A 26730-nucleotide genomic window follows, 5' to 3' on the forward strand; every position below is an offset into this window, starting at 1 on the left:
TTTTTTCGACGCGGGATTCGTACGCTACCCGAAAGATGGGAGAAAGTAGTGGCCAGCGATGGACAATACTTTGAATCATAAATGTATAACCAGTTTTTTACAATAAAGCCTCGAATTTCGGAAAAAAAACGGCGGAAGCAAAGTTGTACACCTAATAGTTATAACAATATTTAAAAAATAAAAATAATTAAAAAATATTAATCTGATGTCACAGTTGATAAATTAAAATGGCGGAATTAATGGTAAATATTACAATTTGAAAAAATATTGGAATTTTTAGAATAATATAATTTATGTAACAGGATTTTTCAATTTAAATTGTATATTTGACTTTGAATAAATATTTATATATTTTTAAGCAAAATTGACACAACGAATTTCTTTTTATAAATAATGAATTTACAATAGGTTTCTATTAATGACACAAATGTCGTCTTATCTTTTTTTTTTTCTCACTAAATTTAAAGAAAAAGTAGAATGATGCTTGTATCGACTAAATGGAGGATATCTAGTTAGTTGCCAGTTCGGTAAAAATTTTTCATGCATGAATATGTATAAATATGTATAAACATACATAAACACGCATAAATATTCATATCTGTGTAATTATATATAAAATATAATGACATATATAAAATATATGTTCATACATGCTTATACATCCTTCTTTCTTTTGTAAAATTACTTTTTAGTGTAACAGAAATAATAATAGTAAAATGTGAAAACATAAAAAATAATTAAAGGGATAATTTTCGTATTGTTTGTTATAGAAAAAAAAGTTTGGAAAAATATAAAAAAAATTGTTCATACATAATTATGCATAATTTTATATATAATTATACGAAGTAATTTTTTTATATTTTTTCAAATTTGATTTTTTCTATAACAAATAATGCGAAAATTATCTTTCAATTATTTTTCACATTACTATTATTTCACACATTTCTATTATACTAAAAAGTAATTTTACGAAAGAAAAAAGGATATTTGAACATGTATAGACAAATTTTATATACAATTATATATGTTTATGAATATTTATGTGTGTTATGTATGTTTATATATATTTATACATATTCATACATGAAAAATTTTTTACCGGGTTGATATTTATAGGTTGAATATAATATGTATTTGATGTTTCTTTATGATAAAACGAATAATAATGTTAAGAGAGCCAGCACGGAAGAAAAAGTACATAGCGACAAAACTTTCTTTGGAAAATTGTCGTCTTCCGGTTGATCTATTCTTTCGCAGACTTTCTATTAAAATCCTAGCTAATATTCGCGATCGATATTTCATCAAAATATGTATGAGTATATGTTCGAGTTTGCGCACCAAAAATTTACTATGTATCTTTACATAAGAAATTACCAAATATGTATATTAATATGTAATTTATAAGAAAAGGTGCCTTTTTCATATTTCCTTTTTTTCTTTTCGAATTTCGACATTACAAAAAAAATCATGAAAATGTTTCTGGTAAAGTCCATGATGCAACTCGATGACTACAAAAATATATTATAGATTGCAATTTTTTAAATATTTTAATAATGTGTATGCATGTACGTAATGACAGAAACTATTCTCGTTAACACACACACACACACACACACACACACACACACACATGTGTATATATATATTATAGTGATAAAGTTTTATGTGTGAATATATTGCAATGAAAAGTAACAATATATTATACACAGTTTGTATCTTTAAATTTTCAAACTATCGAATGTAAGTACTACAGGTAAAAAGAAATAAAAAATATTTTTCTTCTATAAAATTCCAAGAAAGAAGATCCAGATTTTAATGTCGCTTCTAAATTTGAATAGAGAATAGAGACTCTCTCTCTCTCTCTCTCTCTCTCTCTCTCCCCCCTTCCTCCTTCCTTCTCTCTTTCTCTTTTCTTTGTCTTTCTTTGTCTTTGTCACTTATGCTATGTACATGTTGTCGTCGTTGCTCTTCACCTGTACGATATATTAAGCTAGATCCGGGAGTAGTGGGCGACGATGCAAGGTTGTTAAAAAATTCGTCATGGCGTGCACGCAGCGTCACTAATTCAATTTCGGTTCTCGTAATCAACCAATGATCAATTTACCATTTATGAAGGGAGGGAGAGGGGAAGAAAAGCGGCATTCTAAGTCAATAAATTTCGTAGTCACATCGTCCATGTACCACGGTCGATTTTGTTTCTGTTTCTAGGAAACATATTCATTATTTAAAAAATTATTAAAAAAAATATATACATATATATAAACAAAAAAACAGGAGCAATATATATTCTCAATATTAATATTTTTTCTTCTTCTTTAGGTATAATACTGTATAATAGTAAATAATAAATATGTTCACTTATCAATATTTACAGTTAGTTGAAGTTAGCTGCTTATCCGATACATATAAAATACGTAGGTAGAAAAATCAAAACAATTCACTTCAAGTGAGAAGTAATTATTGTAACTTTTTGTTACACTTATTATGATACTTATTCTTGACTGTATTTCGATAATTTTGAATTGTTTATTTAATTAAACAATTAATAAATTTCTTAATCAATAAATCTTATTTTAAGAAATAAATTTTTTTCTCTGAAATTTTGTTCTGTTTGTTGATAAATAATAAAATAAAAACTAAAAATAGGCCAATCTTCAAAGATTAATTTTACACTCCTTTAGGGTGAATTTGAACAACAAAAACAATTGCTTATGTATCAGGATATTCTTTATGTATTACCATAATTTCATAATTTTTTAATTTTTAATTTGAGAGTCTATATCCTTAATTGTTGGCATTTCAACTCTATTCTTATGTGACTTTCTAGTTGTGTTCCTCGTATTTTGAGAAGTGAGTGATACAAAACTTTTCATCGTCACTCTCCACTTGTAACATTATGTTGTTTTGCTAGTGGGAACAAGCGATTCTGATAAACGGTATGTGTGTGTGTTTGTGTGTGTGTGTGTGTGTGTGGGAGGGGGGGGAGTGTGCGTGCGCGCGCGTGTGTGTATCTTTCTTTTTCTTCCCCTTCCCTCCCCTTCTCTCTCTCTCTCTCTCTCTCTCTCTCTCTCTCTCTCTTTCTCTTCTTCGTCCTCATGTCTCTCTACTTTCACCTGGATCTCCGCTAATGATTACATCCGCCAACCTGGGAGAGCTATGCCCCATTTAAGATAATTTCTCGAATCAGAAACACGCGAATACCTTTCCAATCTCTCACTTTTATATTGCGATATATAGTATTTAAAAAAATATTAATTAACAATACAAATGTGTTGTTTGATAAATAAGAGAAATTTTATTTTAGAAAAATGTTCATGCTTATGTATCATAGTATTTTTATTGTTTTTATCATTTTTTGTTATTTTTTATAATTTTCGTATTATTTTATAATTTTCGTATTTTATAATTTATGATGACTATAAGTATAATTGTCAAAGGCGAAAATGCAAATAATACGATCGCAATTTATCTACAAAATTGAAATCTTACGCTGAAAAAAATGTTTTGATTAGATCAATAGACACCAATAAGGCGTATATGGATTAAATACCATGGATTTTTTGTATGGAGACACAGGAAGGAATTTGTATAGGTACCGCGAACCTATCAATAGTGATATTGAATTACTGACAAAATTAATTGAATCATTAGAAATAATTATATCACAAATGATACAAAAATGATACAAAGAACTTATCGAATTATTAATAATTTAATAAAACGTGCACACCTGTATATCAAAGTTCAAGGTGAGCACTTTGAACACTTATTGTTATATTATTTTGTTATTTTATTTTATGTTATTTAGTTTAATAAATGTTTGGTTCATGTTATTAAGTTTAATAAAAACCAGTAATGTTGAATTTAATTTAATCAATTTAAATAACTTATTAAGCATTAAATGGTTAAATTATTTAAATATTATATCTAGGCCCAATTGTTCCACGTTTTGATAAATTTTACCTGTTGGATAAGTAGCAAGATTATCCAATCACATGCGTGAATTGCTAGATTTATTTAACAAGTAAAATTTATCCAAAGGTGGAACAACTGGTCCTTATTACAACAAAATAATTTTAATATTTAATAAACAGTTTTTAGTACTTTTTAACAATAAATTGCAGATTTTAATAATAATTTAAAATTTTTAAAACAATTTTAAGATATTTTATATATATAATTTTTTAAAATGACTTTTAAAACAGTAAAAAAGATGTACAGAGTTTTATAATAATTTTTAACTTTTGTAAACTATTTTAAGATATTTTAAACAATTATTAATTTCTAAAAGTATTTGTATGCTATTTCAATTTTTAGATTTTTGTAACAATTAATGATAAGATTTTATAAACAAGTTTAAGATTGTATTGAATATTTTTGTGATTTTTAAAACAAAATGCAGAATTTTGAAATACTTTTTATATTTTTAAAGCAATTATTTAAAATTTTTTTATTTTTAAACAATAATAAATTTTTTTCAATAATTATATCATTGCTTATAATAACTTTGATATTTCTTGAATCTTTTATTATTAAAAAATTGTATGTTAAACAATATTAACATTTTATAAACAATTTTAATTGTTTTTAAATAATTTGCGGATGTTTTTAACTAATTAGTTAAATTAAACGCAAAAAGTAATGAGAAACTTTGATACAATACAAATGTCTAAAGTGTTTCGCCTCAGTCTCGATTGTGTCGACACTGACCGCATGAATTTCACTGACTCGCGCCCATTCGTCAACTTCAATATCTCAGTCAAATTCTATTCATCGGGTCACTTTTAGATAGAGCTTTTCTTAAAATTTCACCTTTACATTTTAAAAAAGTATTAAGATTTAGAGATCGTTAGTGAACGATTTTTAACGATTTTAAATCAAAGTTTTGATTTTCCTTAATATATGTTTGATTTGATGCAAAAATTAGAACTTTTTTAAGGATAGAACAAAATTTTTTTCTATCCTTAAAAACGATCTTATATCTTATAATCCAGTTAAATGTAACTTTTAAAGACCTTGTAGGAAGTCCCGGAAAAATTCCAACTGAATCTTCAACTCTGTTGTGGATGAATAGACCTACAATTTGAGAGTAACGACCCATTTGAACGCTCGGAACATTGCTAAAATCGACCTTGAACTTGAAGTTTGATCATTAATAAGGCTATATTTCTTAAGGTGTATATCGTAAAGTTAAATGAATTATTGCATGTTCAGCGACTAAAAAAACATATAGTACTCTTAAAATCCGATTTAAGCCATTTTTGCATCAAATCAAATGTATTAAGAAAAATCGAAACTTTAAAAATTGTTCACTAGCTATCTTTAAATCTCTTAATATTTTTTGATAAAAATTTAGGGGTGTTCTTTTGGCATGAAATGGAAGCTTTTGATCTAAGTGACAAATTAAAAAAAATTTTTTTTTCTTGACAGTCTAATATGTATACATATATATATTTCTTAAATATAGATATATGTAATATATCGTTTATGTCAAACTACGATAATAATTTAATCGATGAAAAGTAACTTTTATTGATTTTAATCCTTTAATTAACTCTAATACGTCCATCACAGAAACAGATGTGTATGATCGATTTACGTATAAGTTAAATATTTGAAGTTAAAACGGAAAAAAGGGCAAGCATATCAATTTCTATGTTTGATTCCTTTTTTCCGTTTTAATTTTAATTTAAGACAGTCGTTATTGTCTATATTTTCTTTAAGTAATTGACTGAAGGAATGAATAATAGCGAGCTACAATTTAATGAGATTGGAATTTAATGAGTATAACAAAGACTCGGTTAACTGACGGAATGTAAATGCATGATCAAGGAAATAGCGCTGTCACGTACGGATCGGTTGTTGTCGTTTGTTGGCACTCATTGCAGCCTGCAAATTATTTATTTCCGCATTGAGTGGTGATTTAATGACACGCTAGATATCGAGTATTCAAGGTGATTATCTGCTAGCATCTGCTAGCATCGTGGTTGTTATGAATTGATCTTTTTTTCTCTATGAATTGATCTTCTTTTAGTACATTGTCTATACATGTTATGATTTGTGGAGTTTAACATTAAAAATAAATTAAATAAGATCCCTCATTTATTTCAAATTGACCATTAATTTTTTAAATTCTAATTTGTGATTTACATTCAACGAGCTACATTGTTATATTAAGTATTTTATTATTTAAATTTTATTTCGACTTTTATGTCATTTTTCTTTTGTACGAAGGATTCCTTCGTAAATCCTCAAATTTTGTAAACAATCGCATCGATTATTTTATATTCTATTCATGTTCAGTATACAAGTAATTCTTTTGAATTCTTCGAAATTACAACTAACAGGCACGTTATATGTAACTATTTACTGGATAGTTATGAATTAATGATTGAATTTCTAGAAGTTTAGTTGTTTGACTATGGTAACATTGTATGATTTCTACAATGACATATGGACTTAAGCGACTTCTACAATAATATGTGCGAAATATGTAATTCCGAATTATTATACTGAAGATGATTCAAAACTGTGAATCGAAACATTTATATTAATTTATTTAGTTTTTATTAAAATTCAAACAAAAAAACTATTTTGATTCCTAGAAGCATTTCATCTTCTTCATTCCAAATTAATTAATAATAATTTTATAAAAAAGACAAAATTGTAAATATATATCATACCATTCTACAAGTAAATTAAATAATCATTAAATAAGTACAGAACTTTGCTAAAATTAACATTCGCATTTGGCAAATCCTTTGATGGCTCAATTTTTGTTAATTTTTGAAAAGTCGCCAATACCGATATATTTTTGTTAGACAATATTTTTTAAACAAAAAGTAAAAATAAAACTTAAACAGAAATACCAAAATTATTAAAATATCTTCTATCAAATAATATAAGTTTTTATAATACTGTTTGTAATTTTGCAATAATTAATTTTTTCGTAAGATAAGCAGCAAAAATGAGCGTCTAAAATGGGCTCTAAAACTGACATAGTAGGCAATAACATTATATTCCTATTCTTTTTCTTTTACAGAAATTATCTGTATCTAATGAATATGTAATAAAAATTTTCCAGAATTTTTTCACTTCGTTATAAAACATTTTCATATGCACATTTTGATATGCATATTTATTTTATGCTGTTCTGCAAGATGCAAATATGTAACGCGATAGTTTTTCAAGAGCTTTTGCATATACGCACGATTGCCTTCAGCTGCTAATAGAGTTATTTGACCCTATAAAGCAACATTATAAAGATTAAGCTCATGATCTGGTTTGCAGACAGATGTGGTGATTTACACTGCATTTCAATTTTAAATTTAAAATCGTATTATGAAAAAACTAAGAGAAAGAATAATATAAATAAAATTTAGGAAATTGCAAGCAATTAAAACGATAAACGTAATATTATTAATAATATAGCCACTATTATTTAAATTATGCAATTTATAAAAGAAAATTGTAAGAATTTTATTTTCGCATTTCCTAGAATTAATTTTTAGCTGATTTGATATAGAAACAAGCCACAAATATTCGAATTATGAGTTTGTTTCTTTAATTAGCTAAATAGATTATGATTTTATTAGTATTAATAAAGTGCAATAGTTAATTTTTGAAAAATAAGAGGGTGTCATTTTAGGAGACCTATGTCAGTATCGGCGACTTTCCTCTACAAACCATTGACCAATTTACACAATTCATCGTGTACATATACGGAAAACTTAGTGTGAGTTATGTAAAATAACTACTCTGCACTCAAGTGGTGAAATTGAAAAGCTAAACAGCGTTTTAGGTACAAGTCGAGTTGTTGTGTAACACTGTATCATATAGTTCTGTTGCTGGAAAGCACACATTGTGTATTTGCAAGTATAATTAAAAACAAATATTCCATATTGTATACATTTATATACATTTAAATCTTGAAAATAATATGTTTTTTGTTGAAAAATTGTCGTAATTGTCTTGGTGGAACAATTTCGCTGAAGTTTTGCTGAAGTTCTAAATTTTGGAACTCATTTTCATAAGAATTTTCTTAATAATGGAATTGCATACTTTTATCTTCATCACACGAATAAACAATATGTTCTATATAAACAATATGGAACTCCATTTTTATCTTCTGTTAGAACGTTTTTTTATTCCACGCTTACATTCGTCAGTTCTGGATTGCACTATAGTTCAGTTTAGTTGTATTGCAATCCTCATGTAGGAACAAAAAATAAACCTATTATTTTTGTAGATTTACTCACATTATGTATATACTTTCAACAATTACTCAAGTAAACTCCTAGAATGAATATAATAATATTGTATTCTGTATTTAAAAAATATATGTATTTCATAAATTTATAAATGGAAACTTTGTAAATAAGAAATAAACGTTGCACAGAAACATATAAAATATTACTTTTTGCTCTTTATATTTGTACAAAATAAACGCACTATAAATATTGGTATGCATACGATTTTATAGTTCTTAATAGAACGTTTGATTCAAATTAATCGCAGTATGAAGTCTGTTCTTTTTAGCTGAACTTTTACAACCGTTTATCTTTCTTCCTTTTCTCTCCAAAAGAAAAGAAGAGGAAGAAAGATGAACTGATGCAAAAGTTTAGCCAAAAAGAACAGATAAACGACGCGCTGAATGCAACTTTCCTAATAGCACAAAAGAGTGCTATTAGGAAATGCTATTTGCATATATGGCTGTTTTCTATGGCTGAACTAGTGTACACTTTTGGAACTTAAAGTAAGATAGATATATAGTTTGATATTTGTTTAACGATATTTGTAAAGCGAAAGAACTAGAAAGAGAGTTCTAGAACAGTATAGTGCAGGAGCAGAAAACAGACCAAGGATTTCTATAATATTGCACGAACATAACATTGAAACTATTGCAGTTACGTTGCACAATGTTTCTGAGAAGTCTCTGCAAGATTGCGGCAACGTCAAAATGTTCGCTTCTGTCTGTAAGAAACGTTTCTGAAATATTACGGAAACGTTTGTAAAATCTTTTGGTAATGTTGGTGCAACGTCCTCTTTAGTTTCATTTACAATATTGCAAAAAAAAATGTAAATATGCGGGTAGAGCTAGGCAAAGTATTATTTAAGTATTTAAAATACAAAATATTCAAGTCAATTATATTAATTAATATCTGAATTATAAAGTACAAATTACTTTCAGTCTTTTGATTTGAAATACAAATTATTTCGAATATTTCAATATTTAAATATTCAAATATTAATTAATATAATTGACTATATTTAGCATTTCGTTTAAATATTTTAATGATGTATTTTACACAATCCCGGCATGGACGCGGGAATAAATATTGTTAATAAAAAAAGCAAATGCTTTATTAAATTGCAATATTTTTATTCTTATGTTATTAAGTCATAATAGATTTATTTGAATAGTATATTTATTTTTGAACAAGTTTTTTTGTTCAAGACTTTTGAACAAGACTTTGTTTCAAAACTTTGTTGGAAAAATAAAAATGAGGAGAAATTTTTGATTATTATATTCGTTTATTATATTCGTTTTATCTTTGGCTGTATATGTATTAAAGCTTTACATAATATATTAAATTAATAAAATATATTAAAAAATGTATATAAAAAATATATTAAAAAATGTACTATGAAAATAAAAAATTTTTTTGGATATTCTTTTTCTTTCTCTTCTTCCTCTCGCGTTTCCTCTTCGATGTCGATTCCATTATCATTTCTCACTGGGATCAAAATCTATAACCTTGACAACATATGTCACAATTAAGGTCATCAGTGCTGACTCCCTCCATCTATAATATTTATTTACAATAAAAAGTACTAATTGAATGAAAGGAAAAAATATATAAAATTCAATGAGGTAATTCCGGTATATACGCCGCATCTATCAAAAACTTAATTTATTAAGTATTATTTACTATATTTAAAGTAATCGAATCATATCAATAAAAACTTTGTATTGTCTACTACTATAAAAAAAAATATTAGAAATCCGAAATATTTATTTTTCATATTAAAAAATAAACTTTTTTAAACTCTTGCATTTTTGCCATATATCTTAAAGGGATATATGACTATTCATAAAAAGGAAGAATGACACAATAATTTATAAAATGCATTTATAAAGTTTTATTAAGGAATAAGAACAATAAATATGAAGTAATAAATAATAATTATAATCTTCCTACTTATATTATAAGTGTTATGACATATTTCATGTGATGCGTTTATTGCATTTAGTGCACTGAATTCAATCTGCGCACTTTGAATGCTTTGGACATAAATTCCACCCGCTAAAAATGCCGTATATCCCAAACAAATGGGGTATACAAGATAATAAACTAAATAAAAAAATACAAAAATGAAGCACTTGTATTTTGCTATACATCATGCTTTATTATTTCTTTACGTATGTATCATGAAATAACCACTAAGTTTTTACGCGCTCTACAATAATCATTTTATATAAATTATAATTTATGATAACGCTACTTATTACAGTGACAAATCGATTCTCTCACAATAATTTCATTAATATTAACAGTAAGAAATTGAAATCATAACACAATAATATAACATAAAGGCATGTAACAGAGTAATTGCGGGAAAATTACCTACATTCCTTTTATTTTTCCTGATTTCTGTGACGTAAATCCTAGGGCAGCGTATTTCCTAGAATTACCTTATATATAAATATATGATATGATAAGTACAAGATATTGAGAATGTACTCTGATATTGCATATATCAGAACAATCAATTTGTAACAATAATTAACTTTTATATTCTCAGTATCATTATCAAATCTAAAGAATATTACTAAAATGTAACTTACGCTAATTATTTTAAACAGTAAAGTTTTGATTCTTGGAGTTAGTGAGTAATTTAAAAATAACTAATATTTTTGGAACCTGATCCTCTTTTATTTTAACAGCAATTTTACAGTAATTAAAAAAAAATTTCATTCTTTCATCGTTATTTCCTCGTTTACAAATTTTAAATACTATCGAAGCGACTCAATTTTTTTATTAAGAAAGTCTGTCCAAACTTTGCAGACGTGTTTTTCTAACAATATGTAACTGTGCTGGACAAAATGGTCAGTCTTTAAAAAAAGGCCATTAAAAGCTTCTAAAAGTCTGTTTTTGTCGCTTATGACTATATGTTGGATACAATATGTTTCCCCAATCGAGATGTTTCTTTGAATCTCGCTTGTCAATATTGTTGAATAAATGGATTAATCGGAGACATTTGGTTTCTTGAGTTATAGAATTCTCTATGCTAAGTATTTTGGGTGCATATTTAATACAATCATATTTGTCCTGATGTCTTAAAAAGGATAACATCATCCTGAAAAATAACTTAGAAGACTACTGTACATATATTGAAGACTAAAAAATAATTTTTTAATTTTTTTCATGCACAAAATGACAGCGTACAAAAAAAGGAATTTCGCAAAAAGATCAATACATCGCCATTTGTCCATAAAAAATTATTTTTTTATTCTTCAATATAAAGTCTTCTAAGTTATTTTTATAAAGTTATTTATTTATCCACAATACATTCTCAAATTTAGGTATTATTTTAGGGCCTCGAGAGTGGTGTTACTCCTTGACAAGAGTACTTCTTTTTTCTTTAACTTATCCGCATTGCTATTGGAACATATATAAATATCTCTTTTTTTGCTGTTTGGTGTATTTTATATAATATACTTATGTATTTATTGTCTCACAATTTTAATTCCACTAACCTACTGTTCATTGTCGATTATATCTTTAAATATTAAGGAATATATTTCGCAAATATTGTGAGAACTCTAAGAATGTTTTCAGAATTTTCTATCAATTTTTTATCAAGTGCATTTTCTTATATATACATATATTGGCAACTATTTTTATCACTATGAGAAAATAATAATGATATTAAAAAATTCAAAAAATTCTGAAAAAATTCTCAAAATTTTATGAGAAGAAAATAAACAATTTTTGTCTTTCGCTGTTTTCTTGTAAAGTTGATAATATTTGAGTAAAAAATTATTGAAAATTCAATTATTGAAAACAACGATTTTTAATAATTAATATCTTGTTAACTATTGTAAAATGATAGAAGACTTTTCGACTTACAATTAATTTAGTCGTTCTATCTATACACGAGCGCTTTAAAACTTACCGGACATATATACGATAACTAACTATGTTGAAAATTTCAATCCAAAAGAAAATTATTATTAGTATATACTTAATTTATAAAACTATATGTGGCATAGTTCACGTGATGATTTTATATAGTAAAATTTGTGTTAACAAATTTCTTTATATTTTTCAGATTATTAATATTTATTTTTGTATGAAATATTCTGATTTAAATTGAATAATCTTTATTACTAAAAAAAAATTTATTAACATTAGTTAACAGCAGTCTGAATGAACATTATCTTATTAATTCAATTACAGATTAAGAGGAACAGAAAGTTTATATATAATTAATTGTATAGTAATTTAATTATATAAACCTTGTATTCGTCTTTAATAAAACTCTTGCTTATTTAATATAAAATATTATTTGTTTTATTATTACTATTATTAATATAATTAACAGAATTATTTTTAATTAAATTACTGTTAGCTAATTCTGTTAATACATCATTTTGCCGATTTTTATTGTTCTTTATGTATATGATTGTTGAGAATGTTTCCATTTGTATCTTTATTATGCAGAATATTTCTAAAACAACAACTCATATTATAAACAATATCATTGTAGAGATACGTAGACTGCACAGTATTGGATACGGGCAGTATGCCAGACGCCGAGGACTCTTCATACGACAGCGACTACGACGCCGAGGATTCGACAACAACAACGGCGACGACGACGACAACAATGACAACGACAGCAGCGACACGGTGTCCACGATCGGAATCGCAGATATCCCCAGCACACCCGGACGTGTCTCGCACCGCATCGGACACCTTGGCGGCAGAGTTCGCGGAGTACGTTACCATCCAGGGACCATCACCTACGCAAAACCCAGGTAGGCCTTTGCAAATCTTTCTGCTATCGCTATGACAGACAAGATAGAAGATCTCCAAGATCTTCAGAAAGAACTTCGCACAAATCTTATGAGAAGAATGGGTTTCGATAAAATTGCTTCAAACTTTAATATTTTGAACAATATAACATGTTATAGGATCGTATATGTGATAAATTATAGAAATCAAAGCCTTATACGGTCTAGCTGAATCTTAAATGCTTGTATAATTCTTGCGTGAATTTATATATGGTACTACGTATGTAATCCCCAGAAACACGCTCCGAAATGATTTTTCGGTCTTTGAAAACGCTAACTCTACTAAACTCTACTAAACCGCAGTATTATCACGAGTTAAATTGAGTAGCAATTTAACAAATATTTGATGCAATTCGCATCTTCGAAACGATCTTAATAATGTTGATTAACATATTAAAATGTGTCTTTAATTAAATAATTAATTCTTGCGAAAAATATAATATTACCTCGGCCGGGAGTCGAATCTGGATCTCTTGCATTCCGTGCGAGCGTCCTAAGTTTTTAGACTACTGAAGCCTTAGTAATATTCTAATATATTAGTAATTTTTAATATTTTGTAGCTGTCATATTAAAAAATTTTCACGAGCACAAACCTTCAAATGCTTTAATTTTTGCACCTTTGAAGATTATATCTTACAAGGAAAAATAAGATAAATCTTTTTTATTAACATTGGATTAAAAATACTGTATAATATATCATAGATATACATATATATTGGGTTGTCCGGAAAGTTCGTGCCGATTTTGAAAGAAAATTGAAATGCAGAAGATTTAAATTTTTAATTTCATTTATTAAATTTAAATCTTTTGCGGCACGAACTTTCCGGACAACTCAATACATACAATACATATACATATGTGTCATGGAAAAATCTGTCAGACATATTGTGATATAATATCACAAAAAAAAAGTCAAGTCAAATCAAGAAACATTTTTCAATAATTTTTCAAATTATTGAAATATTATTACGATATAAAACATTTTGAAAAAAAGTCTCATTTTATTTTCTAATTCCAAGAAGCATATTAGTTTCCAAAAATTGAGAATTCCTATTTCGTTTCTCTGTGATACAAACATATAGCGCTAAATGATGAGAAAGAAGCGAACAAGAATTGAGACAGCACATTATATTCGAGCACAAAATATTAAGAGCCACGACGCACTTTTACATAACACATGAAATGAGACAAGAAAATCAAGTCCAATCAGAGTTCTTTATTTCACGTAAAGGAAGGAAATAAAGAATTTTGATTGGTTTTCATTTTCTTATGCATTATGCGTTATGCGTTATGCAAGAGTCAGTGCTATTCGTCTAACGTGCACTCATGCGTAGGCCCCCCATTATAGCACTCAAGTACTCCAAACGTGAGAAGGAAGGAGATTCACATAAATCAAGTACTCCAAGAGAATGAAACACTCATGCATGTCGTTCATTTCGGACAATTCTGAGAACGGGCGCAAAATTAAAATCATAAACGTATCATTGATACACGCACAAGAATAAAAAGATTTATTTGATTTTTCTATTACTTTTTCATATAAAATATAAAAATTCTGCAGCAAAACTAAGGCATTGGAGGTTCGTGCCTGTAAGGATTTTTAATCAACTCGGCATGAGCTCGGCTGCAAAATATTAAACAAAATCCATTTTCCATAAGATTTGTGCGGAACTCTTTAAAACATTATAAAACTTTAATATCTCTTCTTGTTTTTACTTATATATTTTTTATAATTATTTAAACAATTGATTTGAAATTTACTAATTTTAATAATTTTTATTAATAACATATAAATTTTTTTAGAATATTTTATTCTATTTCTTTTTCTTGACAAATAAAACAAAAAAAAAACTAGGCTAATTTTTGGAGTAAATTTTTTTCTTTCAGGTTGAAATCATAACAAATAAAGTAGCTTATTATACATCAAATCTTTATATTCAAAGTTTGCCATAATTGGTCAATGTTTCAAAAATTTTTTAATTTTGATTTGATTCCTTTTATGAGCAAATAAAATTTGAGATATAGAAAGTCTCGAGACAATAGAATGTCCTTTTAACCTTTAGAGATTCGCAAGGTTTTTTTTAATCTATGAAAATTTTGTTTTAGGAAAATCTGTATATGTTTAATATTTGTATATATTTAATTATGATGCAAAATATGATATTAACCTTGAGATGACACATATTATATCCTGTGGCCTTTTATGGATAAGATTTCTTTTTCATTGAATCATATATAAATAGTGCAATCACTGATTAATTTGATGTTTATAAATTCGAAATCAAAATTACAAAAATTATTCAAAATCAAAATATAAAATAGTGAACTTAAGGAAGGAGAGCAAAGCAGTATATTTAATCTTTAAACTAATAAAACAAAAAAGTTTTTCTTTTTTAAAGGAAAGCAAGCCTTTAATAGTCAAATTGGATCTTATGTGCTTAAATAATTCTATGTAAATTTATATATTATATTACCTATGTAATATCTTTTAAAATCTTTTAAAATCTTTTAAATTGTTCGCTGAATTAATTTTTTGGTCTTGAAATGCAAACCGATTGAACTACTGTAGTAATATCACAAATTAAATTGTTTAACAATTTATGAATTTCAGAGGTGCCAAAGAAATTTGCGAGTTATCGCCATGTTATCGAGATCCATTGCTAACGTCAACGTTTGGTGAACCTTGTTGTTTACTTAGATAATTGCAATTGGCATCATTTTAAGAAGATCTTAATATAATAAATATACTATAATATACGAAAATAAATTTATTGCTAAAAATATTACCGATATGTAAGAACATACGCATTGTTCAGACAGCGTGTATATCAATAATCAATAATAAATAATTTATTAAAACTGTATAATGAATACACAACAACAAAAAAAGTAAGCCTTTAATGGTCCGGTCTTAAATTAGAAGCACCTTAATGGAATTCGAACTGAAATCTCTAAATTATGAATCTTCTGCGTTACCTGCTATACTACTTCTTCTAATTTACATTACTATAAAACGACACTGAATAAGAGTCGAATAACCTATCTCGCTTGGATAATGCACTATTATCAGCATAATATTCTGACTTCGGCTTGGTTTGCGAGTATTCACATTATTCATTTTACTTCTAAAGAGAAACAAAAGAACAAATTAAATTTTTATGTTACAACTTTTTTAAACTTAGTTAAATTAAAACGAAAAATTTCCTACTCATAAATTAAGTAAGTATTTATGATTTATTTTTTAATAAAAACTTTATTTATTCGTTTATTTGGATTAAAAACTGCATTTCCTGTTCAGAATTAAGTATTCAGTATTTCTTATTCATAATTTTGAATTGAACAGTATTCAAGATGCATAGAAAATGCTAATATTATTTATAGATTGAAAAGACATCGACATTTGCTTCTATAATTTCTGTAATTTCTATAAATGAATAAAAATACATTCAGGATTGAAAAGCATTCATTTTAACATTCATGAATTCATATTTCTGAAAATCTGAATCCATTTCAATCTATTCTCATTTACTGGGATAACTGCGTATATACGCTCATGTTATAAGCACTCATGCTTATAAGCGCTGTTTTCAGACGTTCAATTTAGTCATATTGAATAGATGAAGTTGTTCGTTTTAGCTAATGTAAGCGTTAAGTAATAATTCGGTAATTAGCCGTAATTCGCTTTTTATATACTGAAAATAAGTATTTACGAAATTTTAATAAATATTTATTTAATTAGTATCAATGTGACATTTGCTTATAACGAATAATATTTATTCAATACAAAAATTATACTTTGAATTAAGTATCATTTTTTAAAAATAAATATTCACCGTAAGCAAATCTCCCATTGATATTATTTAAACAAATATTACAATTTTGTAAAATTTTTCCAATGTAATCTTTTTTTGTCTTATAACCTTTTGTTTCTTTTCATTGAAAGTTTCATTCATATCTAAACAAATTGTAATTGTCACCAAACGATTCTTCGCAACCATGTAGTTTACTACTGGTAGATAGAAAAAGATGAAAAAGAGAGCGTTCACAATTGGAGGCTAAATAAAAAATAATTTCAACACTTATATTTTCTTAAGTCTTAATTTTATTAAATTTTCTGGATGACAATCAAGAATATAATTATTATAAAGAAGAATTAAAAGAAACATTTTTAGTTCTTCATCGAATCAAAAAGCCAATACCATTTAAATATCATTTAAAAAATTATGTAAAAGAGATTGTACAGTCATATAATGACGAATAATTAAAATCACATTTTAGATAGACATATATAATAATAAATTTTTTAACAAATACATTTTTTAATAAGTATTTTTTACTCTAAAAAGTTGTAAAAAAGAATTAGATTACAGATATGCAAATTGAACAAATTAAACAAAATATTTTGATTTTTTTTAATAGTACTTTAATAATTTTATGCAACGATCTATACATTTGATTATGTATTAAATAAGACTATCATTATTATCGGTATGTCACACTATCTCATAAGACTATCATTATTATCGGTATGTCTAGTTATGGTTCAATAACTTATAGGTTGTTATATAACTTTGAATACAAACACACACACACACACACACACACACACACACACACACACACACACACACACACACACACACACACACACAGAGAGAGAGAGAGAGAGAGAGAGAGAGAGCGAGAGATAGAGAGAGAGCGAGAGAGAGAGAAGAATTTTATTATTCTATGTTTTTATTGTTTATCCATATGTGAAAAATTTAATGTTGCAAAAGCATTGCAATCTGTAAGGAGAATTACAAGAATTCTTGTAAAGTTTGCATCAATTTGTATCTTGGCTAAAGATGACTTGGCTAAAAGATGACAGAGTACAACAAGTTTTTGAAGAACTTGAGATGTGGATTTTCTAAAGTAATAGGTTTCATTTGATGGCATATATAAATATTAAGACACACATATAAATGTTAAAGCACTCAGTATTAATCTTGACTATTATGTCAATAGAAAAGGACATCAATACAATTACAGATAATTTGCTGTTTTAATTAGTGTACAGAATGTGTTAACATATAAAATGTAATTATTTGTTATTTATTTTCAATAATAGGCTCTGTGATCATAAATTGCGTTTTACCCATTGTTTTGCTGGATACATCAATTCCATGAACGAATATTTCGTTTATCCAAAGTATATGAATATTTAGAAGATAGACACACGTTTCTAAATAATTCTCATTTAGTAGCCGATTCAGCGTATTTCATCCATGATAATGTTATGACATCTTATCGTGAAAACAGACTTAACAATACAGACAAAAAAATTACAATTTCTGTCACCCTCGGTACGAATATTGAACGAACATTCGCATTCCTTAAAAAAAGATTTAGAAATTTGCTTACTGTTCTTGATATGGAACATACTGATTGCTTCTGATTTTGTTATAGCATGTTGTGTCTTACACAATATTTGTTTATTAAAGAATGATGACTTAACAATGGCCGAGTTAGATCTCATACAAGACAATTATAATTTACAATCATTGATGAAAGGTAGAAATAGACATATAGGTCAAGTAAAAGAGATAATATCTGTGATGAATTTAATGTTACGAAATATGTAAAGAAATATCGATTTATAGTAATTGGAAAAAAGTTAGAAGTAACAAAGATAATTATTATTTTTTCTTCAAAGTGTCAACCATTTCTTTAAAAGTCTTTCTTGAATTTGCACATTTTTCGATACCTCGTTTTAGCAGCTTTGTTATAGCTTTGAATTTGAATATAGCAAACAACTCGATGTTTCTTTACATATTTCACATAATATGTTTTATCTCATGCGATATTCTATACATTAAAATCTTTTATAGAACACTCTATCAACTCTTCTTAAAGATTACAATGTATGTTTGTGCTTACGTCAAATTAATTCTGTCCTGTCAAATTAATTAATCTTCTATACTGTGACCGTAAACGCGACTGACGGCACAACTTCGTCGCATGCGCTATTATAATTTTCAGGAATAAGATTCTTTACGAGATGACTCGAGAATCCTACAGGATTTTTCCAAGACCTGAGAGTTTTCCTCACAAAATAAGTTGGGCGCCAGGCACGAGAGAGCATGCCACTTTTGTTAATTTCCGATTATTTTAATAATTACGCACAATTACAACTCGCGACAACAGGGGTAGATCGGTACTGGCGGGAAAAATTTCGGGAAACGAGAGAGAGATGGCTATAAGAATGACACAGATAATAATTAATAATAAACTAATTAACAAGTTCACTAAATCAATATTCAATTAACGTCTGGAGTTTTGCTCTTTAGACCTTAGATCTTATTGGGTCGACATTCGCGATAGACAGTGATAATTTCTATAATTACGCTGATTCGAGACAATCATACTAAATCTCTTTAAATTTTTATTCTCCAAGCGAGGGGGTAACCACTTAATGAAGTCATGGGACAGACTCTCCGAAATTATTGTGAAATCTTTACGAAATCCCTATGTAATTGTTTTACAATCAGCTGTAATTATGAAGTTAGATTAAATCACGTGTAATTATCAGAAATCATAATAAAATGATATCTAATCAGCAGAAATGTGATTTTCTGTAATCACTGGAAATCATTATAAAATCTATGATGAAATCATATGTGATTACTACGAAGTCTGATGAAAATGTAAATAATTATTCTAAGGTATAGCAGAACATAAATAATATATGCAGTTTTATACACAGATGTGATATATATTCGGTTGCGCTTTTTTGTATATAGAACTCTGTAGAGTGTAAGTGGCGTAGCAGGCACGAGACTGCTATGCCAAAGATCCCGGATTCGATTCCAGGCAGAACCGAAAAATGTTTTCGACGCTCGTAGCTCCTCTCGAAAAGCAATGGCAAACCACCGAGAATATCCTTGCCAAGAGCATTTCTCTAATAAATCGTTGTTCGGAATCATGTACAATCAGCACAGACATATGAGAGAAGTCACTACGCTCGGTCACGAGCAATAGGACTGAGGAGGAGGCTAGAACTCTAGGAATGCGTTTCGAATTTGTGCATCAAACGCATGGAATAATTCCAAAACGCAATAGATGTACTAGGCTTTGAGCCATAAGATATTAGCCAATCACAATCGAGTATAAGGAGAATAATCAACCATAATTAGTTGATTTCTTATGGTTTAAGGCTTATTACATTTAGAGCGCGTTTACTTTTTATGCTCACGCGCTTCATTCTATCCTTTTTCCGCAAGTAGCAAGTAATAAAGGTAGAATGATTTCTTCGCGGCGCTATGAATTACACAAGTCCTTGCGAGCCGCGAATTCTTACGCCTCAGGACGTGTAATATGATCATAAGATAGACTCCCTTGTTCTTAGTGGCCTCTTGGCTTTGGGTCGGCTCAAAAAATCTAGAGCAGCTCCGCCACCGGCTCCATATAGGTTTGTCTCTACCTCCGATAGACAGCATCCTCAATTATCCGGCGTACCTGGAGCTCCCTCTCTCCCTTGTTCCTGTAATTGGTGTGCATTACAACAAAATTCGACAATGTGATAATATATGGAATCATACGACCTGCATATCCGAATTTCCGGATAAGATGACTCCCAATAGATTACCAATAGACTACGTTTCGTCTATTTCTGCTCAGTGGTCTCTCTTCTTTCGTTGGTGGATAAGACGACAAGTTTATAGAATAATATTTTAGCCATCGAGCATGGTCCGTTGACAACAAATCTAAGACTATCAACAAAAAATAAATTCGCAAAAGAAACAAAAGAAACCAAACAACCGAATGATTACGCTCGCACGCGCGCTCGGGAGAACGCAAGATCCCCGCGGAAATACCGCTAATTTTTGTCAATGACTAATCAATAATTCCTAATGAATCCCTGGTAGAAAAATTTTGCTAAAATTATTTTATATTTTGGAACATCGGCAAAATTTCAGCATTTCAGAAAAATTTCAATTTAATTTCAAAGATTTTTAGCTTTAGAAAAATTCATTTTCAGCAAAAGTTCAGAGAAATCTCAGAAATCTCTAAAAATTTCAAAGAAATTTCAGCAAAATTTCACAGAAAATTCAATTCAATTTTAGCAGTTTTTTAGTATGTTTTTCAGTATGTTAGAAAAATTCACTTTCAATGAAATTTCAGCAAATTTTCAGCAATTTCTAAAATATAGAATAGTTTCAGCGAAATTTTTTCACCAGGGATAAGATATCCTTTCAGAGCATAACATTGAGATGCGAAAATATTAGAAATGATGTAATATGATGTACATAAATCGTAAATGTATACTGCTTGAAACAATATATATTTACTGTAAATATTACAATTTGCAATAGCTAAAAATTAAAATAGAATTAAATATTTTGTATTCTTTAGTTAAATATTAATATTTTTGTAAAAAAAAAAATATGAAATTATGAAATCAAATTAATGAAAAATATAATATAATAAATAATATAATATTATAAATAACATAATAAATGTCTTACAAAAAATATGCTCACGTTCTTGTTTTATTCCCTGACTTGTTATCCTTAACAGCTTTATACATGCGTTTTAAACTGGAAAATTTGGATAAATATTGAGAACCAATTACATTGTAGCCATGTTTCATCATTACCTGAATTATTAAAATATCTTTTTATCTTTTTTGGAACACTTTTTTTTCTACTAAAGAAATCATTTTATTGCATACGATTGCAATTGTTCTAAATCAACTAGAACTTTATCTGTTGATGTTATCTTTGTATGAGCAAATTCTTCTTCCTATTTTCTTCATGAAAGTTTATGCATCCAATTCCTTGTTGTTGATGAACGAAGTTCTTTATTAGTACAAAGTAAGAAAGAAATTTGTAAATCGTCATATACAAATAAGAAAAGTTCGGACAAGAAGCAGATACTCAGTAAGCAAGAAACGTTTTGAAACATTTCAGTAACGTTGCAACAACATTTAACATTACTGCAACGTTTCTTTACTGAAATGTTTCTTGTTTACTGAGTGTGTTAAGGTTTAAAAAGAAAAATGACATAGTTAAAATTAAAATCAAAAACCTTTTTTATTCTCATAATTCTATTAATGGAATCAACTTGCAATAAAATAAAATAAAATTAAAAAACTTGAACATTTAAATGTCTTATTAGTCAAAATGTAAAAAAAGGGAAACCATCCGCTTTGCTCGACCTCTCTGGGCAAAGTGGATAAGTCATTCCAGTAATGAGGATGGAATTTAAAAAATCAAAATCATTATCGGCAGTCGTCACAATAGCTGCCAAATCTTTCATATGTAATGCAGTCTTCATTGATGTACTGCACTGGATCTAATCTTCAGATGGTTTAGAATACAAACATTGTATTGCATTGTGGAAAAAAAAACAATTGTGAGATGTAAACAATCATGTATCTTTCATTCACTCTAAAGATCGTCTGTTCCTTCATCTTCCCGGTATTTTCAGTGCAATCACATATTGGATAAAGAGAATGAGCCGTTTGCTTTGCTTCCATCCACTTTACCTAAACAACCTATTTGGCGTGAATTTAGAATAAGTTTAAGCAACAAGTGAAAAATTTTAACTCCTCGAATATATATTTAAGGGAAGAATACTAAGAGTTATCAACATAGATATTATTTCGTATTTCTCAAACTATTTTGTTTTCCTTATACAGAATAAAAAAATCTTCTCCAAAATAAAAGAAAAAACACAAATATCTTTGGAAAAGTACAAACCGGTGTGAAAAAAATTCCTAAAAAACTATAGATTACAGTTTTCTGTTACCACATGTAGATTCGCTTCCTTTACATATATAAATGAATGCAAGGATATATCCAAACAAAAACTTTTCCATATTTGAGTAATTTATAAGATATCAGAGACCTTCAAATTATGATTTTGAAGCTTACAAGAGAAATGGTTTGAGAAGTACAATTTGACTTCTCATGTACATAACTTCGCATTCATGTGTATATAAGATATAGCAGAACGAGAAATATATGTAACGTTTTATTTAATAATATTGTTTAATGTACGTAATGTTTTAATTAATGTATATAATGTTTTCTTGATGCACAATATTTTATTAGGAATTAAAAATCTGTTTTATCGACATCGATCAAGTTCAGCCATTGCTCCAGCTCCCCTTAAAGACAGAAAATTCTTATAAAAAAATCGTTCACACTGCTTAAGAAACAATTACTGCTAATAATTAAGTTACGTATCTTAACGAAAATCGCAAAAAAACACACAATTTCTTTTATTTCTATATTAAACAAACGAGCAAATTATATAATTATATATTGTTTCACATTTTCGTGGAAAATTATGAAAATTTTTTTTCGAAAAAAAAAAAGTTGAAAAAATTCCCAAAGTTTTTAATATTTTTTTAATATATGATTTGTTCAAATATAGTAAAAAACAAAATATCTTTAAAATTTATATAAAACTAATTTAAATATTGTCTGTATGAAGTTTGGGATCTATTTATCGTGTAGTTATTGAGTATAATTGTATATTAATTGTAAAGATGTAAATTACCTTTTCACTCGTTTAACATTGCGCTTATGACGGCCGAAATGTGTTTAAACATCTATACATCGAAAGCTAATAATGTACAAGACAGATCGATTTCAAAATTTGAGAAAAATTAATTTACCATCTGCTTAATTGTATATCGTAAAGGTAATGTTCTCGACCGTATGATATTGAAACGAATAAAAAAATATAATTTGATGTTTTTTGACGCTTTATATTCGAGCTTGTAGACATGACAACGTTGCTCTTCGAATGTTAGTGGTTCTGTATAGGTTATAGTATCGCATAATTTCTTCCAAATAATATATAATAGAATATTAAAAATAGTCATATTAGAATATTGCAAATAATTATTATTTTGTAAATACTATATATTCTAAGTACGAGACAGTAATTGACTGAGTATTATTGTTTATGAAAGCATTTATTATATTTGAAATTTATTTCTATTCGAAATGAAAAAATATTGAACTTCGAAATTATTAATTTTTTTGAAATTAAAACTATAAGCATATTCTAAAATTATTTTTATTTTATCAGTAACATAACACAGTTAAAAATATATAAAATATTTTGAATAACAGCTTATAATATACTAAACAAATAACACTTAATTTTATAAATTAATAATGTAGTAACATTCTTTTTCATTAATTAATTAAAAAAACATCTTCAGCTTATAGTTAAAATACATTTTTATTCATTACAATGTTTGTATTAGAGATAACCACTTTTAAGTGATCAATTATTTTATTTAAAATAATTTTTTTATTTGTAATTCGTGATTTATTTTCATGAACTTCTGTTAATAGTGCCATTACAGCCTTCTCTCCTGTGTTTTGATATGTGTGTAAATAGTAATTCTTTGTACATGATTCCTGATAATGCTAATTTCTTTATCATGTAATTAGTAAGATTACCTTTCATTAGAGAAAAAGATTTCATTCTTAAGTTAATCTTTTTGTCACGGATTGACTTATTACATTTTTAAACAAATTGTCACTTGTTAAAACTTGATTTGTTTAGAATACTATCATAAAGTGCTTCCTGAAAATTTTCATTAGATGAATCCATTTTCAATAAATCTTCTGCTAACTTTGATAACGTTAACATACCTTGTCCTTTACGATTAGGAAATTTTTTCTTTAGCAATTTTAGAGTATCACAAAAATCATAAATAATATCTTTGTATTTATGTACTAAAGAATATTTTTGTATCTCTGAATAAAATATGGTACAATTAAATACAGTCTTATGAGCGATTAATAAAACACCGTTGGTAAACTTTGATAAGAAATCATAAAATGCTTCCAGTGCAGTCATAGACAATGTTGTAACACTTTTTCACACAAAAAAATAAAACTCCATCTCTATTTTCTAGACCATTCACTTGATTAGCATCACTATCAATAGCTTGAGTAAGTTCTATATACACAGAAAATATTTCTTCCAACTAGCTGCAATTTGCAATATGTTTGCGTTTTTATAACGACTAGATGTTTTGAGATCAAAGAAAACTTGCAATTATTAATTATTAGTGATATAACAATAAGACTTAAGTTATTAGCAACCTTACTTGTTATTTCAAAAGAAATATTACTTTGATATATATCACTTTTCTACTTTCTAAATTTTTTCTACTTTCTTAAATTTTCTCTATCTATAGACAAGCAGCATTTTTTAGCTTTTAAAGTTTTAGATTTAATAGATCTTGATGCTCTAAATTTATCTGTGTTTTTACAGTTCTGTGTGCTGACTTACAGAAAGTCCAAGCTTTCTTTTTATATCAGGTACATAAGTATTTCCTTCATTTTTTAATAAAACAAAAGTCGAAAATCTGCAGAATTACTCGCGCTTACTACATTAGTCTTACCTACCTTTATTTAAAAACTTTCTCTAAAGTCTTTCTGATCGTTCATAATATAAATTTACTATATAAAATATTCCTGAAGAACACAACTTGTGAGAAATTATTATTACGTATCTCTCTAATATCCCCTTAAAAAAAGTTATTAATCTACACAATATTAAATTTACATGAACTATTGAAGAATAAGTTACAATTCTTTTAATATCGTGCTGTAACTTTTATTTTTTGGCAGCTGGTGAGAAATTATACTGTTTAATGACTCGTTTGAGTTGCTAGAAGCTACAATAGAACACTTAGATGCGTTATTAGTATACATAGAGAATATACTTTGTAATTCTTTATGCAGGTTCTTATCTTTTAGAATAAATTTTTGTTGCAATCGTGCTCCATTATTCTTTTTTTACTTGCAATCTCCACACTTTTCATGTAAATTAAATAGATGATCTGATATACATCTCACAGATGTTAATAATTTATTTTAATTTTGTTTGTAAGAGCATAAGTAAAACATTTTTTTATATGCGTAATTAACCTTTTTTTTCAGATTTTTATATTTATATTTGATGTGTAAATCTTTTTTAACAAGTTTTTTCACTGATTCCTATTAGCTATCTTGTAAATAATTTTTTTTTTATTATTTTTCAAATTTCGTGATTAATAACAGAAGCAAGAAGTATACAATCTTCATTAGCTACAATAACCTTGATTTCAACATTCTTCAATGTATTTGATTTGATTCATCAATTTCACTCCAACATCTTCCTTCATAGCTTTTGCCATTTTCACGCTTACTCCATCCCATATCAAAGGAAACTATGATGTCAACAATAGAGCCTAACATTCTATTCAATCTTCTTGAATTATTATTATTTTCATCTAAACATAATTTTGTAGATTCATTAAATATGTACATTTCATCCACAAACTCATTTTTAAATTCTTCTGACCTAAATATACAGAAAAAAATATAAATAAAATAAAAATTAATCTAAAGGAAAAATACTTTAAAGTTTTTGACTAGAGGAAATAATTGATTTTTAAATACAATTTATTGTTACAGGTTTCTGTATATTTAGATTAATTTCACTTTTATCATGAGTAAATTTTTTTAATATTGTTTTCAAACCAAATATATTTGATTTTTTATAAATTACTCTCATTATTCAATATTTTTTCAAAAACTATTACACAATTCTTGAAGAAAAAAGTTCATAGTAAAAAAATTTTACGTATAATA

General features: G+C 27.2%; 2 protein-coding genes across 2 annotated transcripts in view; both read left to right on the forward strand.

Moving 5' to 3' along the window:
• Positions 1-15745, forward strand: part of LOC108690293 — a 35298-nt gene extending 19553 nt beyond the window's left edge. Inside the window, exons 3-4 of the mRNA XM_018197508.1 lie at positions 12775-13045; positions 15693-15745. Coding sequence (XP_018052997.1) covers positions 12775-13045; positions 15693-15745 — 324 coding nt within the window. The remainder of the gene's footprint in view (positions 1-12774; positions 13046-15692) is intronic.
• Positions 15746-18576: 2831 nt separating this feature from the next.
• Positions 18577-26730, forward strand: part of LOC108690295 (probable ribonuclease ZC3H12B) — a 25742-nt gene continuing 17588 nt past the window's right edge. Inside the window, exon 1 of the mRNA XM_018197509.1 lies at positions 18577-18631. Within this exon, the coding sequence (XP_018052998.1) occupies positions 18577-18631 (55 nt within the window). The remainder of the gene's footprint in view (positions 18632-26730) is intronic.

Source organism: Atta colombica, unplaced genomic scaffold (assembly GCF_001594045.1).
Source record: "Atta colombica isolate Treedump-2 unplaced genomic scaffold, Acol1.0 scaffold304, whole genome shotgun sequence".
In the NCBI taxonomy this organism is placed as follows: domain Eukaryota; kingdom Metazoa; phylum Arthropoda; class Insecta; order Hymenoptera; family Formicidae; genus Atta; species Atta colombica.